This window comes from Rana temporaria, chromosome 2 (assembly GCF_905171775.1).
Source record: "Rana temporaria chromosome 2, aRanTem1.1, whole genome shotgun sequence".
Lineage (NCBI taxonomy): Eukaryota > Metazoa > Chordata > Amphibia > Anura > Ranidae > Rana > Rana temporaria.
Window position 1 is genome coordinate 421,608,129 of NC_053490.1, and position 17,234 is coordinate 421,625,362.

Genomic DNA, 17,234 nt, shown 5'->3' on the forward strand with positions numbered 1-17,234 from the left:
CTTAGCCTGAAAAAAAAATCAGTTATGACATTTAAGGACTGGTAAGCTGCAATATATAAAATGTGATGTTTTTAGGTTTAGATATGCTTTAAAGTGTCTGTTACCCAAACACTTCATATTCCTGATATGAGTCTGTTGTACCATGTACTTATGTTAAAGAGTATGCTTTTAGCTATGCATTAGTTACTTTGTGTGAAAAACCTGGTGAACCAGGCAGTCCCCCTGTTTTCCTATTTCAAACTGACCATGAAAGCACGTCCAACCCATTGTGATCAGTTTGCCTGTCCTCCAATGGTCAGACTTGTGCTGCCCCCTCCCCTGCACAGCTATTCACTGGTTAGATTAGTGTGCTTTCCTGGAGTTCAGCTTTAAATAAGACAAATAAGGAATAAAATAAATGCAGACACAGCATGGGTAATATAGCTTTTAATATAAGCTAAATTATAACATATTTCCAAAAAAAACATACATGATTCATTGTTTCTGAATGAAAATAACATTTATATGCCACACCACTCTAGGAAATGATCAGTAGCTAAAATATATATTCTTTTTTTTGTGTTCATACATTCAATATACAGTATTTAAAAAAACAGCAGTGTAAAAGGTCTACATTCAGAGTGACCGAGGGATTTGCAGATAGAACAAAGACATTTATATATAGCCAGCAATTTGAAAGACTAGACCAAAGCAGAATCTTTTTACCTGACATCAAAGTGAGGTCTATGAATAAAGCTATATTAAAGCAACCGCTACAGAGCACCAGTGAGAATTTGTCATCTGAGTCCTATTTGTTGATCTGTGGATTGCTGCCAGGGTGCAAACTCTGATACTATCTTACGTTATTGCTCCCTGTAGTCTGTTAGCAATGTGACAAGCCAATCGACCTAAACACAGTCAGATACTACTCATGTTAGATGAAAGGCCTGACCAGGACAGGTCCAATTTAATGACACATCTGAATCTAAAACTCCAAAAAAGCTCCCTTGTTGTACACTATTACTGTGCAAACGTGGCCAAGCTCCAGCAAGCAGCAGTTTAGAGGCATGCTGTCAGACGTATTGTGCACAGACTCTTTGCTGACAATAGGTGACGATATATATTTTATGAGTTTTTTCATGCTACAAAGTGAATGGGTTATAAATGGTCCCAATTAAAAAGCCACTCACTACCTTTGTAAAACCAGGTCTATGTATAATCAGTTCAATGTTCCCATTCCCTTTAATAGATAAGTAGGAGGAAGACATTTTTTCAAGGGGATTCAAGGAAATGTTAGGCGACCCTACCGTTGTCCACAAGCTGTGGGCGGTAAAAAAAAAGTCCCCTTTACCTGCACCAGCTGAAGAAGTGGAATGCTTGGGGTATTTTAGCATGTACACATTTCCTAAAGTAAAACACATTCTAATGCATAAAAATGCATTTCAACTAGTAATCCCATTCCAGTCCATGTAGCCACATATTGAAGCTCAGTGTGTTCCTGAAAAGCACAGCATGCAACATTTGTGTGCATTTACGCACGTTAAAGTGGATTTCCACCGGAAAAAAATAAATAAAAGTCAGCTACAAATACTGCAGCTGCTGACTTTTAATATATGGACACTTAGCTGTCCTGGGCGCCCGCGATGTCGGCACTCAAAGCCGATCTGTCCCACGGCTCTCGGGTCCTGCCGCCGCCATCTTCGGTAAGGGAATCAGGAAGTGAAGCCTTGTCTTGTGGGATCTGTGTGTCTCCCAGAAGACAGCGGGAGGGACGGAGAAGGTGCCGAACGTGGTGTAGGGAGCTGCGGCGACCTATGCCCAGAAGTGGGAGCATATAGCTGTATTACACAGGTATCTGCTCCCTCCTCCCCCCTGAAAGGTGACAAATGTGACACCGGAGGGGGGAAGATTCCGGAAAGTGGAAGTTCCATTTTTGGGTGGAACTCCGCTTTTAGCAAATCCACTGAAATCAATACTAATGCACAAAGAAAACAATGACCATATCTGCACCATGAAAAATATCTATGCTGAATGTTTTTGTCTCACGCATGTACAAAAAAAAGTGTATTAAATACAAAAAAACACATGACTATAAATTTCTAAGGCCCAAAAATGTGCATAGACACATGCAGTAATGTGTTTAAAAATTGGCAGGTGTAAAAGGCCCAAAAATACTTAGGCAAAGCTTTTTTAGGTGTTGCAGACAAATTTTTCAATCTTTGCCTTCTCCTTTTCCTGGCACCATGGTCAAAAATAATTGTTGATTTACCCAATTTAACCATTAGAAAATCGAATGAACGTTTCGAGAACTAACATTTCTTTAAACAGAATTCTAAATGTGTATGGCCATCTTAAGCACCGTACATCTGCAGTTACTTAGTGTTACTAAACCCAGGACCTACATTCACTATATCTGGTCTCCCACAATACACAGAACATGGAAAAGCAATTATTTTAGTAAATATAAACTGCTAAGTCTTGTGACTTCTATCAGTGTCTGGCCTAGCACTGGTTAAAGCTTGTAGGAGGAGTTGTCATTCTCCTCTGACTGTCCTATGAGGCTGCATGACCCCTGACCCTCTGTTTGGACAGTGCGGATTGGCCCTGTGCTGATCACATGCACCTTTCAAAAGAAATAGCAATACACACCAAACTGAGCATGTGCAGAGTGCCTGCTAGGGCTCTGTACTCAGTAGATGGATTGGGGACAGTGGAAGAAGGAGAGGATCAGAGAAGTCATGATTAAATAGCCTTTTTACACAATGCAGAGCATTAACCCTTAGGTTCCACAGTGAGTATAACAAGCATGCTTTACTGCATATACAGACTGATTTTACTGTTGTGGGTTTAGAGACACGTTATTAATTCACTGGTATTCTTAGAAGAGTTGATTACTCGGTAATGAACTACATTTTTAGTACTTTTTTCCTTTTCTAGCCCTCGTCCACAGCAATTTTGTAGGAAATTCTACTAAACCTCTTTCTCTGAGCACTTCCCTAGCCAGCCCTGCACAGGTCCCCAAAGGTTCTATGCAGAATATGTGCACTGCATAATCTATTCTCTACAATGGAAAGTCCAAGCCTGTTAGCCTCATAGACGTTCCATTTAGCTAATTGTGCATTCAGATGAGCTGAGCATACCTGTTTAAGAGACCACCGGGAAAACCTCTGCACTGTTGTCCAAATTAGGCACCCCTAAAGGGCACAAGCTGAGATGAAAGATGAAACCTTTTATCACAAAAGTACGGGATAAAGAGAGTAGGACATACAAATAAACCCTATCCTTTGATTCCTTATATTATAAGATGAACTTACATGGATGGGAAGATCTCTAAGCTTTATGCTCACATGTACGACACCGGTGACCCCGATAGTACTCATACCAGTAGACCAGAAATACGAGTGTATTCATTTATACGCCATCTATGCACAAATCTGCCCCAAAATGTGCCATTTACTGCAGGTTTATAGTACAAAAGTTCAAAGACAGCTGGTAATGAATGTCAAAGTCAACATATTACCGCAAAGATCACAGATTTACGTGCTTTTGTAAGCATACCCTGTAGACTTAACTAGGTCAGATAGCAGTATGACTGAATCTACAACTTGCAAATGTTTATGGCAAAAATAATGGGATATTTAAGAACAAAACTATTGTTTTAGGTCACTAAAGGAAGAAAAAAGGAAACGAGCCAATATCACCCCATCGACTTAGCTAGTGCTCTGACAATACACTTTAATATGTTTTAACCACAGACCTCAGATTATGTTTATAGAGCCGCAACCGGAAGCACAGCCTTCTTAAAAAGCATACACGGACAACATAAATCTGTATGTAACTGCAAATGAATAGTTTTTAAATATAGTTTACTGTGGTCATCATTATATTAACTATTTACAATAATTTAAAATAAATAAAAAAAAACACACAAAAATTGAAATAACATACAGGCAGTAGTCCAGTCAAATTGTATGATGTATAAGTAACATAATAATAGGCACAGAGTTCATACAATTTACACAGACCAGTAGATTAAATAAAGTATAACTTTGGTACCCCCAATAAAATTGCTGACTAATTTTAAAATAGCTTTTCTAACAAGATTCTAACAAGGACATGCTTGACAGACGATAATAGTTGGTAATAGTATTGATAGCCCTCATTTACAAAAACTACTGCAGATGAATGAGGAAATACTGTTCATAGCAACCAATGCAATTTCAGAAGGTATGTCTACAGTAGAGGTCACAAAATGAAAGGAAAGCTTTGGTTGCTACGGGCAGTAGACCAATATTCTGTTTCAGTGTTTCATGTCGATCCACTACCTCATTAGTGATGCACTCATAAAGATACCAATAACATTAGTTCTACACCCATAGGTTCTATGAACAGTTTACTAAATCCATACTATGTACTCTATAAGTAGACTGGTAAAATCTGCAAGTCTTCAACATTATAGGTAAATCTCACCCTATTAAAATATTGGTCTATTACATTACTGTACCCTTTTGTGCAATTATAATACCACAAATGACCCACATCTATTCAGGGTAGAAAGTCTTCTATGTTTACAAAAATGCTATACTTTACACCAGCCTTGTTTAACTGTTTAACTCTAGGGGAACCCTTGAATTGATTTTCATGTCTCATGGAACCCCTGCTAAAATGAATTCATCAGGCACCAGAATGCTGCTTACACTGGTTGTCAGTGTAAAGAGTGTCCTCCTTCCTTTAGAGATGTGTTTTAAATTACCTCAGTATTCATATCCTGTTACTGATGTTGGGTACTTTCTATGACACCCGTCCTTGTATACCCATGGCCTGCACCACTGTTTCTTTCAAAAGTCCAATAAAACTTTTGTAAAACAAGTGTCCTCTTTACAGTGGTGACCAGAATGCCCCTTACATTGGTGGTTGGTGTAAAGAATGCCCCCCTTACAGTGGTGGTCAAAAGGGCCATTTTTACAGGTAGTTAAAAAGATCAGAGGTACCATGACTTGGCTCTTTCATATGGTGTTAGCCCTGGGACTATGCAGACACCATGAGATGGGCAGTCAACCAGCCACAGCTCAAGGATGCCCAAGCAACCTCTGGAGGAACCCTAGGGTTCCACGTAATCCTGGTTGAGAAAGGCTGCTTTACACCTTAACGATTATGGAAAGGTGCATTGTGGGCTTTATAGAGTAGTCTCTATACTAGTATTTTTTGCTAGATAATAAGTATCACCAAAATAAAATGGTTCTCAAGATACTAATAAGGTTTAAAAGAGTGAGGAGCTTTTCACCATTATATTTACGAGCTCCCTAATAATTAAGAATATTGCTTTTAGTTAAGTTTTGCAGACAAAATTCATGGACAAATAAAATTACATTGGTTTTTATTTACTCAAGGAGTAGAGCATGTTTAATTTGCAAAGTGGATTTTAACTTACCTTAGTTAATAAGGTGAAGCTGTGCAGACTTCAAACATTCAATCATGTGCAAGGAAAAATCCATGCAAGTAATTGAGCATTCTTTGCAAAGTGAATCTCCTCTTAGCTTCATCTGGTTCATTAAGTGAAAATTCATTTTGCAAAGTGAACCTGCTCTACTCCTTTAGTAAATAAAAACCAATGCCTGTTTTAACAAAGCTGTTGTACAATTTTTGTGTTGTGCCCAAACTCTAATGCCGCGTACACACGATCATTTTTCGGCATGAAAAAAAAAACAACGTTTTTCGGCATTTAGAAAAAACGACGTTTTTCCAACTTCATCATTAAAACGACGTTGCCCACACACCATTGTTTTTTTTAAAGATGCTCTAGCAAAGCGCAGTGACTTCCAGGGGAAGTTCCATGCGGATGACGCCATCCTTTGGGCTGCTTTAGCTGATTCCGTGTTAGTAAAAGACGATTCGCGCTTTTCTGTCTGTTACAGTGTGATGAATGTGCTTACTCCATTATGAACGGTAGTTTTACCAAAGCGAGCGCTCCCGTCTCATAACTTGCTTCTGAGAATGCGCGGGTTTTTAATGTCGTTTTAGCCCACACACGATAATTTTTTACAACCCGAAAAACGACATAGTTTAAAACGTCGTTACAAAATGCAGCATGTTCGAAAAAAAATGTTTTCGTTTTTCAGAACCCAAAAAATGATGTGAAGCCCACACACGATCATTTTAAATTACATTCTTTTAAAACAACGTTTTTCTCAATCCCGAAAAATGATCGTGTGTACGCGGCATAAGATCTGTGGGGCTGGTATGTTCCTAAACATAGCAGACTTTTTTCAGAAATTCCACCGAGCATGTAACCTGTCCAAAAATTAGTAATTTGGTGAAATAAGTGCCGTATTTGCACTTGGCTACAAAGGAAAAACGGGTACAGTGGGGGATATTTTGGGTTGTAGAAAAGCATTGGACTAGTTCAAGAGTTAACTTTTTCTAAAGTTTGATGCTATTTAAGTGAAGAAATACTCTTCTGAAATATTGCAATAAATATTGTGTTTAAACAGAGTTTTTAAATGACATTGTTCCCACAGCCCATGCTTTTACAAGAATAGTTCTTGGTTCATGTTATAATTAAAAAATTCCATCTGTAACAAGAATAAACAGGTAACCTTACAGAAATGCTTTTGAATGTGAATTAACAGCTGCCCAGCCTTTTTCCTTTTACAGAAACAGACCAACGCATCCTATATGGTAGCCTGACCTCTCACTGCATCATACAACTTGTATTGGGTAAAAAGTCGTGTAGGTAACTGGCCACGGCTTTGGTCAAGTAAGTCATTGTACCAAAGGCCCCACTCGGAGCACTGTCGAAGAAAAAGTTGCAGATCCCTGTGGCTGGATCTTGGTCGAGGTAAAAATCTCCAGCTCCAAGAGCTTTCTGTAAGAGAAAATAACAGAAGATTTACAGTTTAACTTTAAACAAATCCGCATAAAGCAGGAAATATATAGGTGGAAGTAGTATATTTAAGGCATTACATATAGACAGCCCAAAGATTATTTTTCTGTAGTTTAGAATTAACCCGGAAAACAGGTTATACAGTGCCTTGAAAAAGTATTCATACCCTTTGAAAGTTTCTACATTTTGTCATGTTACAACCAAAAACATTAATGTATTTTATTGTGATTTTATGTGATAGACCAACACAAAATGGGAAAAAGAAAAAAAAACAGACGCTTTTCATCCAATCCGACAGAGCTTGAGCTATTTTGCAAAGAAGAATGGGCAAACATGTCACTCTCTAGATGTGCAAAGATGGTAGAGACATCCCCAAAAACACTTGCAGCTGTAATTGCAGCGAAAGGGGGTTCTTCAAAGTATTGACTCAGGGAGGCTGAATACAAATGCACGCCACACTTTTCACATATTTATTTGTAAAAAACTTTTATCACTTTCCTTCTACTTCACAATTATGTGCTATTTTGTGTTGGTCTATCACCTAAATTCCAAATAAAATATATTTACGTTTTTGGTTGTAATATGAAAATAATTGTAAAATTTCAAGGGGTATGAATACTTATTCAAGGCACTGTATAATGCTGCTCCTTAATTTAAGGTGTGAATTAAGATTCCATGATATCTATTTGTTAATAAAATATGTCATATACTAAAAATCATTCAAACTATATAACAAACTTGTCAGGATCATGCTGAGATTTCAATTATGTGTTCCTAGGCCATTTTAATTGTGACCCCAGGATACTTGCATTGCTCCATTTCCACTTATCTGTACAGCTAAAACAATATATTGTAGACAAGTAAATGGCGTTCTTTATATTTTTTTACTTGAAGACTTGAAAGCTAAGACATATGAAATAAATAATTGTTGCAACAAACACATCCTATTACCACCCTATTGATGAAATGAGAAGGAAGTAATCCAGCATTTGAGCTGGACACTGCCAGAAGCTAGAAGAAATACATTTCAATAAACCATGGGTATGTTTCTTTATAATGCCAATATGACATCTTTTAAGCCAGGCAACCTAATGGTTATATATTATCAGTGGAAGAAATCCAGGGAAGGTATATTAGCTAGAGGGAAGACACTCAATTTGGGTAACAATGAGAATCAACATATTGTTGGATTCCTCTAAAAGTAGACAAGTCGACTATTAGGCCCCGTACACACGACCAAGTTTCTCGGCAGAATTCAGCCAGAAACTCGATCGGAGCTGAATTCTGCCGAGAAACCCGGCGTGTGTACACTTTCGGCCGAGGAAGCCGACGAGTTCCTCGTCGAGCCAAATAGAGAACATGTTCTCTATTTCCTCGTTGTTCAATGAGGAAAGTTGGCTCGCCGAGATCCTCGGCGGCTTCACACAGAACTCGACTAGCAAAACGATGAGTTTTGCCCGTCGAGTTCCTCGGACGTGTGTACGGGGCCTTAGAGTATATTCTACTTTCATCTGTCACCTGCTGTTGCTTCTGCCTCTCCACTTACTTGTTGCCAAATGCATAATAATAATGCTTTCAGATTTGGAGATGGGAAGTCTAGGTGGCGGTAGGGTGGCTCATGGTGTCTTACATTTTCTTAGGATCAGAGCTTAGGAAACATGTACAATGTTGTAGATATCAGTCTGTGCTGTATAACCAGCTATGGTTAAAAACAAGAGCACATCTAATTTTACACTGAAGGCTCTGAGACAGGCAATACTGGGAATTGTGATGTAAGAATGAAGAGAAAAAGAAAGGAACAACTTTTGTTTAAAAGGCACAAGAGAAAGTATTCCATACCTGGTCCTGAAGGAACAGATCACTGGCCATGTGCACAATACGATCCACATGGATGATGCCTCCAATGCTATTCACTTCCATGTCTGACACTAGAGTGAGAACATGTATGGCCTCTACCAGCAGCTGCCTGTACTCAGGCTGAGGAACATGATTGAGGACAGACTCCACGTGGACAGCAAACTTTATTTCACAAGCTGTCATCTATAAAAAAAATAAAGCCATTATAAGGTGTTGGTAAAAATAAGTAATACAAATATCTATAAATGACGACAACAAACTGAAAAAAATCAGTGTTGTTTTAACAATACAGGTATCAAAAAGTCAACTGCTATAGACTTCTCAAATATAGCATCAGGTGGGACTATAGAATACGTTATAATTATTAGCTGCCACAAGCAATACAATAATTTGCTCCATTTGTTCTCCACGAAAAACAGCTTATCTGCCTAACTGACTCCCCCCCCCCCCCCGGTGCCACATTTGGCAACTTTCAGGGGGGAGGGGCAGGTATCTGTTTTTGACAGGTACCTGTCCCCACTTTCGGGAGAAGGGACAACGACACCGTCCCTCGGAAGTTCGGCCTCCCTCCTCCTTCCCCTTCGGCCAATTAAAAAGAACAGCGCGCTTCGCACATGCACAATAGGGAACTGGTCGTGAAGCCGAAAAGGGGGCAGCATCACCCGAAAGCCGATCTGAAAATTGTCTGGGATGCTGACATTTCGGGAACCCTGGACAGGTAAGTGTCCTAATATTAAATTCAGCATTAAAATTTTATAACGTAATTTTAATTGTATTATGTACATTTTAGTGTTTAGTATACCTCTCTTGTGCTTGAGGATGGAAGAACATATCCATCAATTGACAATCCATGACACTGTAAAAAAGTAATAATCACACAGTTAGAAAGAAAGGCTATAAGAATAATATGTATAATTTTAAAGTATGAATTTAAACTAGATTCTCATTTTTATTCTCTACATAACCCTATGCATTGGTTTGATATGATTCATACATAAACTAGTCCGAGAGACCATTTTTCTTACCAAAACTGCAAGATGTACTCACTGACATAATCACACAAGCAGAATGCCAGCACATTCATCTTCTGAACCACTCTGATAATAGAAGATGTATAGCCATTGAAGGTTGACTGACTTTACTTAAAAGAGAAGTATGGCTTTTTTTAAGAATCATACTTACCTAGGTGGATGCAGTATTGGTCTGATTTTACATCTGTTCCCCGTCTGCTCTAACACTGAGAACCGAGCAATCAAACACCGCCGATCACTCAGTTCTTAGAGCTACCTGAGCAGAGAGCTGGTGACTGTCAGTCACTGCTCTCCCCCCCCCCCACCCCACGTTTACTGGCCTCATTTGAGAGGGCAGGAGCGGCCGGCTCAGGCTCTCAGAGGCCGGTCCAGGGATGTGGGTGGATCCCAACTTCATTGTTGAAATTTTGCACAAGCCTGGACCAGCTCTGTGACATCAGCAGACAGCGGGCTTCAGCCCACTGTCTGCTGAAAATGGGCCACAGGAATTCAGAACAAATTGCTCTCCTGTGATCCATAGGAGAAGTACAGCCAAACAAGCTTTAGCTGTACTTCTCCTTTAATCTGAGTTCTCTGTGAACCACTGCCAACAGAATTCAGATCTCAAGGGTTAAAGGTGAATGTACTTCCTAAAAACCTATGATGTCTAACTTCCATTTTTCACTCTGTGTATCATCAGTTACCATCCAAGGCAATCTGATTGGAGGCTGTAAAGAGGTGTTAAAATGTTTTATATCAGGCTTTCTGTATGTGAAAGACAGCAAAGAGCCCGCAGTGGGTTTGTTGGAGAATAGCTCTCCAGTATCACAAGCATGGGTTCTCAGATCACCATATTACTGGCAAAAGGGAGTGGATGGCCTGGAACACTAGAGCAGTGATTGGATGAAAAACTACAGTACTAAGGTACATGAAAGAATGCCCACAGGTCAGCAATGAACTTCACGTCTGTCCACCTGATACTAACAATCAAAAAATCAAAAAACATACAATGATGAAAGTATTCAGTATGGTGATAACTTTTTCAGTTAGACCCCACGTTTCACATCTATTTAGTAGAGAAGATTTGACTTTACTCAAGATATTTGACTCTGTACTTCTGTTGAGCTGCTATGGTCCAAATTTATTTTGGTTAAGCAAAAAGAAGCTCTGATCCTATAAATTTTTCGGATATCTTTAATTAGATTTTTTTTTTGGTTACCATGCAGACATGGTATGACCAACTTGTGTATGACCAACTTCACAAAGCTGCCAATATAGCAGAAAATGACTCTCCATCTTCATGCTACTCAAGATAATTGTCCCATCTGCTTCATCTTAACACATGTCCTTTGTCCTTTTAAAAAAAAAAAAAACACAAGGTGCACTACTTATCATGAATGAATAGTGTCCCATGAACTGCTGGCTGTTCTGTTAGGTTGAAATCCTTTGTCTTATTCCCCTGGATACCCCCAAAGTGGTGCTATTACAGTGCTGTGGGGATTGATATGAGTGGCTTCAGCTGTGACAGGCACTGATGGAATGTTGGCTCGAACTTGTGTTGCATACACGGTCACACAAATCTTGTCGGAAATTCCAACCGTCAAGAACGCGATGACGTACAAGACGTACGACGAGCCGAGGTCAATGAAGTTCAATAGGCAATTTGGCTCTTCTGCTTGATTCTGAGCAAAATAGAGAACCTGCTCTCAATCTTTTGTTGGCGGAAATTGCAACAGCAAAAGTCCGATGGAGCATACACACTGTCGGAATTTCCGACAAAAAGCTCACATCTGACTTTTCTTGACAGAATTTCCGATCGCGTGTATGCGGCATTAGAGGCATCAAACATATCTGCCTGATACATTCCTCTTATGTTCTACATGCACTTAGAAATTCCTAATGATTGGCCAGGGTCCAGCCACAGGAGTGTATGGACGTGGTGTGAGGGAGCTCTGCTATAACAGACTTCCCTGAGCTACTTATATAGCGACTTTTAAGCCCCGAGTGACACCGTTTTGTTCCAGAGGACAGCGGGAACAAAAGAGGGATGGCGGCCAAAAGAAAAACGAGAGAGGGGCTACGTAAGCTGAGTGAGTTCTGTAGCCCTGCTTCACCTCAGAGAATCCAAGATGGCGCCGGCCCCTCTCCTCATGAAAGCAATACTGCCAGCTCTGACATAGCTGTGGAGAAACATAGTGCTTCACAGGCTGAATGCAGCACAGAGCACCAGGAGGACATTCTGAGCCCTGTGAGGCAGAGGGAGAAGGATTTCTGATAAAGAAGGTAGCTTTTCCATCATTAACCCTGACACTGCCTATATTCCAGAATGTAATCCTTATGATGACAAACTTAATGCTATACAGACAGCAGGTCAACCCATACTGGACACGACTATAAAAGAAATGATTATGTCCCTCAGGGGTGCTTTACAGCATGACATGCTGAACTATATGCACAAGTCCAAACTAGAAATTGACACGCTGGGGGACAGAGTGGACTATGTTGAGAATAAGATGTGCGATTTTACCTCAGCGCACAACGAGTTAATAGATTCTCACTTTGACCTGGAGGAAGAAGTCAGACAGCTTAGAATTAAGGTCGGAAATATCGAGGACCAGAGCAGAAGAAATAATATAAAATTCAGAGGAATACCAGAAACAGTGAAACCATCAGAGCTGAAAGGCTTTATTAAAAGCATGATTTCAGACCTAATTCCTTCAATCTCAAAACAAGAATTAGAGATTGATAGAGCTCACAGGCTCCCTAAACCACAGCATATAGCTGAAAAGTTACCGCGAGACGTCATTGCTAGAATTCATTTTTTTGAGGTAAAGGATCAGCTCATGCAATACGCTAGACACCATTCACCACTACCTGACCCTTACGCAGGGATAATCCTTTTCTCAGACCTCTCCCAAGCGACAATTCTAGCTCGCAAGAACATGAATTCAATCACAAAAATATTCCGCAACCATGGAATGATCTATAAATGGGGGTTCCCCACAAAATTGCTTATAGATTACAAAGGATCCTCCTACGCAATTAAAAGTTTGGATCAGGGTCTAAAACTTCTTCGCTCCTGGGGTTTGATCCCCAATCAAGAGACTGATAAAATGGATGTCAGCGCTCCTGGACCAATACCACAAGACTGGAAGAAAAAAGAGAACTTAGTCCACCATTAATTTGGTTCTACCGGTTTTCTAACGTTTGCCTTCAATATTTCATTCGGGAATTACCTGATGGCTCAGGGGAGGACGTTTAAGGGAACTTGTTTGAGTTATTCCCTATAACCTCCTACTTAAAAGTACATGTTATTGTACACAGGAGTTGTTCCACAACTCCTCCTATTTTTTCTGATTTTTGTTTTGTTTTTGTTGTTTGCCTTCCACTATAGTATCTGCACCATGCTGCTTTACCTGATACAACACCTCCACCTACTGGAAATAAAGTATTACTGCATCTGCACTCTGCTTTTTCCACATTTTAACATGCAACTTGTCTACAAAAATGATCTTGCATATCAGCAATTATCCTCTTATCAGCAATGACCCTTAAACTCTTGTCAATGAATGTGAAGGGCCTCAATAGCCCATACAAGAGGAGAGCTCTATGGGCCGACGCCATCAAATTTGGCAGCGACATCCTCTGTATCCAAGAATCTCATTTCGCCAAGGATAAGTCTCCTAAATTTCAACATCACAAATTTCCACATATTTTTGTTTCCAACCACAAGAAAAAGAAAAGAGGGGTGATTACGGCTGTAAAGGATACGGTTTCCTTTCAGCAATTAGACCTTAAGACGGATGCCCATGGAAGATATATTATTTTAGTAGCCTCTATAGATAACTCAACGTATACTTTTGTCAACATTTATGCTCCAAATAAGAATCCCCACCAGTTTATCCAGAAAGTGATCAAGATGGCAAGGAAGATTCAGAAGGGTTGTCTTATTATTTGTGGAGACTTTAATGCACCCCTAGACCCGGATATGGACACTTCAAGAAAAAGAAAGACTCCTAGGAAAGGTTTAGCTGATATTTTCTTGAAAGAAGATTTGTATGATCCATGGAGATGCTTACACACTACAGAGAAAGATTTTACATTTTTTTCTAATGTTCACAAGTCATACTCTAGATTGGATTACTTCATCACAGACAAAAATCTCCTACCGAAAATAGTGGACGCAAAAATTCATAATCTAACGTGGTCAGACCACGCTCCTATTACGATAGAAATTGATTCTAATCAAATCTGCCCCAACAATTACTTATGGAGGAATAATACATTTATTCTTGCACAGGGGAAACATCAGTCTGTGATGAAGGAATCTATTGAAGAATTTTTTGTTATGAATGACAATAGTAGTGTTAATGATGCTACTTTATGGTGTTCCCACAAGGCCTACGTTAGGGGCCTCCTGATACAATTAACTGCCAGGGAGAAAAAAAATAGAAATATCAAAATAAACTCACTACTAAAAGAGATTGCAAGTCAAGAAGAGTTACATAAAAAAAATCCTCTAGATATTAATTTGGAACGTCATCTTTCCACTCTAAGAATGGAACTCAAATCTATCCTGATAACTGACCATGAGAAGTACTTTAAGAAACTTAATTTAAAATATTATTCAGAAGGTAACAGAGCGGGTAAACTATTAGCTTCCCAATTACGCCAGCGTAGACAAAAAAATAAAATTATTAAATTAGCCCACCACAAATCAGGAAAAGTAATGTTCAATCCCCAAGAAATTGTAGATGCATTTTCACAGTACTATGAAGAATTATACAATCTTAAAGAAGATATTAATACCCCCCAACCTAATACTAATAAAATAGAAACTTTTTTGGATACTGTTAATTTACCCTCCATCGACCCAATATCCTTAGAAAATCTCAATAAACCAATCTCCAATGAAGAAATTTTGAAAGTCATAAATGATCTTCCCAAAAATAAAGCTCCAGGTGCTGATGGACTGTCAGGTGAATATTACTCGTTTTTTTTTTTTTTTTTTTTTTTTCTTTCCACCTCAGACATAACCATTTGCAAAGGAAGGTCGCGAGTTTTACCCGCCTTTCATTTGCCCGCCATATCTCCTTCCTGGTTTCGCATCATATGTGGAAATTTTTAAAAGTTAATTTTTTTTTTTTTACTTCTATCGTGTGTATTTTATCATATCTTTAAACATTTCACCTTTAATTCTTGTCACTCTTATACCCCCATTTTCCACCTCCCCCCCACCCCATCCCCTGGGACTCCAGTTGCCTTTCTGACTTTTTTTTTTTTTTCCCCTCTCTTATTTTGAGGCTCTCTTATATAGAATCCGTCCTTTTAAGTCCGAAAATATTTTATCAAGTATTATACCCTATGCACCCATAAGCTCCGCGAATGTCATGGAATTTTTGAACTCCATCCATTTAGACCATATCTTTTCAAATTCCTCTAAACTATCTGAGTCACTTAACCTTAGAAATTCTAAGTTTTGAATATAATTCATTTTATTGCACCATTCTTTAATGGGAGGACTTTCCCTTTCTTGCCAATGACTGGCTATCAGGCTTTTAGCTGCCGTTAACATGTGGGGTAAGAGACTTTTCTGGTATTGTTTCGTAGATAATCTTATCCTCTGATGCAAACATCCCCAGGGGTCATCTGGAATCTCTGTATTCGTTATTTCCGTAATTAATTGTCTAATTCTTCTCCAATACACTTTGATTTTTGGACACTGCCACCATATATGGGCCATATTTCCGATCTGCCCACATCCGCGCCAGCACATCTCTGAGGCTTCTTTCTTATATTTGTGAGCCTTGTCTGGAGTGATGTACCATCGGATTAGGCATTTATAGTTTAACTCAATTATTTTACTATTTACTGATGTAGTGTACACTCTTCTCCATATTTGTTTTAATTCTTGAATATTTAACGAGGATCCCAATTCCTCCTCCCACTTTTTAATACATGGTGGAATGTCCAAACGATCAACTTCTATGAAATTCTTATAGATCTTGGAGATAACTCCTTTCCCTGTTTGTCCTTGACTAATTCTCTCGAGTGGGCGTAAATTTTCTGCTGATCTATGCGGCTGTGGGAGAGCCTCAAAAAAATGTTTTAACTGGGCATACCGCCATTCGTTTATCTCTATTATCTCTCCTTTTTCCTTCAATTCTTCATAGGTATTTAATTTATCTCTCGTCATGACGTCCTTCAGCTGAGCATTCTTTTTTTTTATCCATTTACCGGATATCTTTTCTAACCCCGGTGTAAAATAATATGAATCTTTTATTGGCATTAGTGGTGAATTAAAATCCCATTTTTCCCTCTTATGAACTTTATCCCATATTTTTATAGCATGACGAGTGATGCTATGTAATTGTCTACCTAACTCCCTATATTTGTCTGGGATCCAGATGATGCTCCCTAAAAGGGCATTGCTCATCTGAAATTCCATGCTTACCCACCTTTTTTGCTTAGTGTCCCTAATCCAGTCTATCACTCTTGTGAGAATTACTGCTTCATAATAACCTCTTATGTCTGGTGCTCCCCATCCCCCTTGTGTCTTATTTTTTTTCAGCGTTGCCCAACTAATACGAGCTTTTTTACCCTGCCAAACAAAATTTAGTAAGATCGTTTGTAAAGTCTTAAAGTACTTCTGGGGTAGAGCAATCGGCAGCATCTGTATCTTATACATGATTTTGGGCAGGATCACCATCTTAAAAATATTCATTCTCCCACCCCAGGATATCTGTCCTGTCGTGAGTCTACTGAGTTCTGTTTTGATATCTTCCAACATAGAAACAAAATTTACTTTATATATCCTCTCTTTAGAGATTGCTATTTTTACCCCCAAATATTTTATTTCTTTTTTCCCCCACACAAAAGGGAACTCTTTTTGGTAAGTTATTTGATCTTTCTTAACTATGTTAATACATAAGGTTTCGGACTTGAATGGATTCATTTTATAGTTGGAGAGCTCTCCATATTGTTTCAATAGTTTTAATAAATTTGGTAACGTTGTTCTCGGGGATGTTAAGTAGAACAAGATATCATCCGCATATGCCGCAAGTTTATGTTCCTCCCGTCCGACTTCTATGCCCTTAATATCAGGATTCTTCCTTATTTTCCTTAACAATGGTTCTAATGCTAGGATAAATAATAATGGGGAAAGGGGGCATCCCTGTCTTGTACCGTTGTGTAGTTCAAAGTCCCCTGAAAGGGTCCCATTAATTTTTACTCTTGCCCTGGGTTTATTATATAATACCTTAATCCAGGTCAACATTTTTTTGCCTAATCCAATTCTTTCTAAAGTCTTATATATGAAGCTCCAGTCTACTCGATCAAATGCTTTTTCTGCATCTACTGATAAGAGTAGACCTGGAGCTCCACTATCGCTGATTTTCTGAATGGCTAGCAGTGTTCTGATCCCATTATCTCTCCCCTCCCGTCCTGGTACAAAACCAACCTGGTCGGGGTGGATCAGATCCTTCATTATTCCCTTCATCCGCTCT

The 17,234-nt window shown here is 39.0% G+C and overlaps 1 protein-coding gene across 3 annotated transcripts in view; it reads right to left on the reverse strand.

Moving 5' to 3' along the window:
* Window positions 1-6,129: 6,129 nt before the first annotated feature.
* The window catches only part of PHKA2 (phosphorylase kinase regulatory subunit alpha 2), a 190,070-nt gene continuing 178,965 nt past the window's right edge, over window positions 6,130-17,234 (reverse strand). For all 3 annotated transcript variants that reach the window (XM_040338217.1, XM_040338216.1, XM_040338218.1), the window contains 3 exons: window positions 9,522-9,575; window positions 8,702-8,902; window positions 6,130-6,844 (listed from right to left, as the gene is read on the reverse strand). In XM_040338217.1, coding sequence (XP_040194151.1) covers window positions 6,671-6,844; window positions 8,702-8,902; window positions 9,522-9,575 — 429 coding nt within the window. In that variant the 3' untranslated portion in view covers window positions 6,130-6,670. The remainder of the gene's footprint in view (window positions 6,845-8,701; window positions 8,903-9,521; window positions 9,576-17,234) is intronic.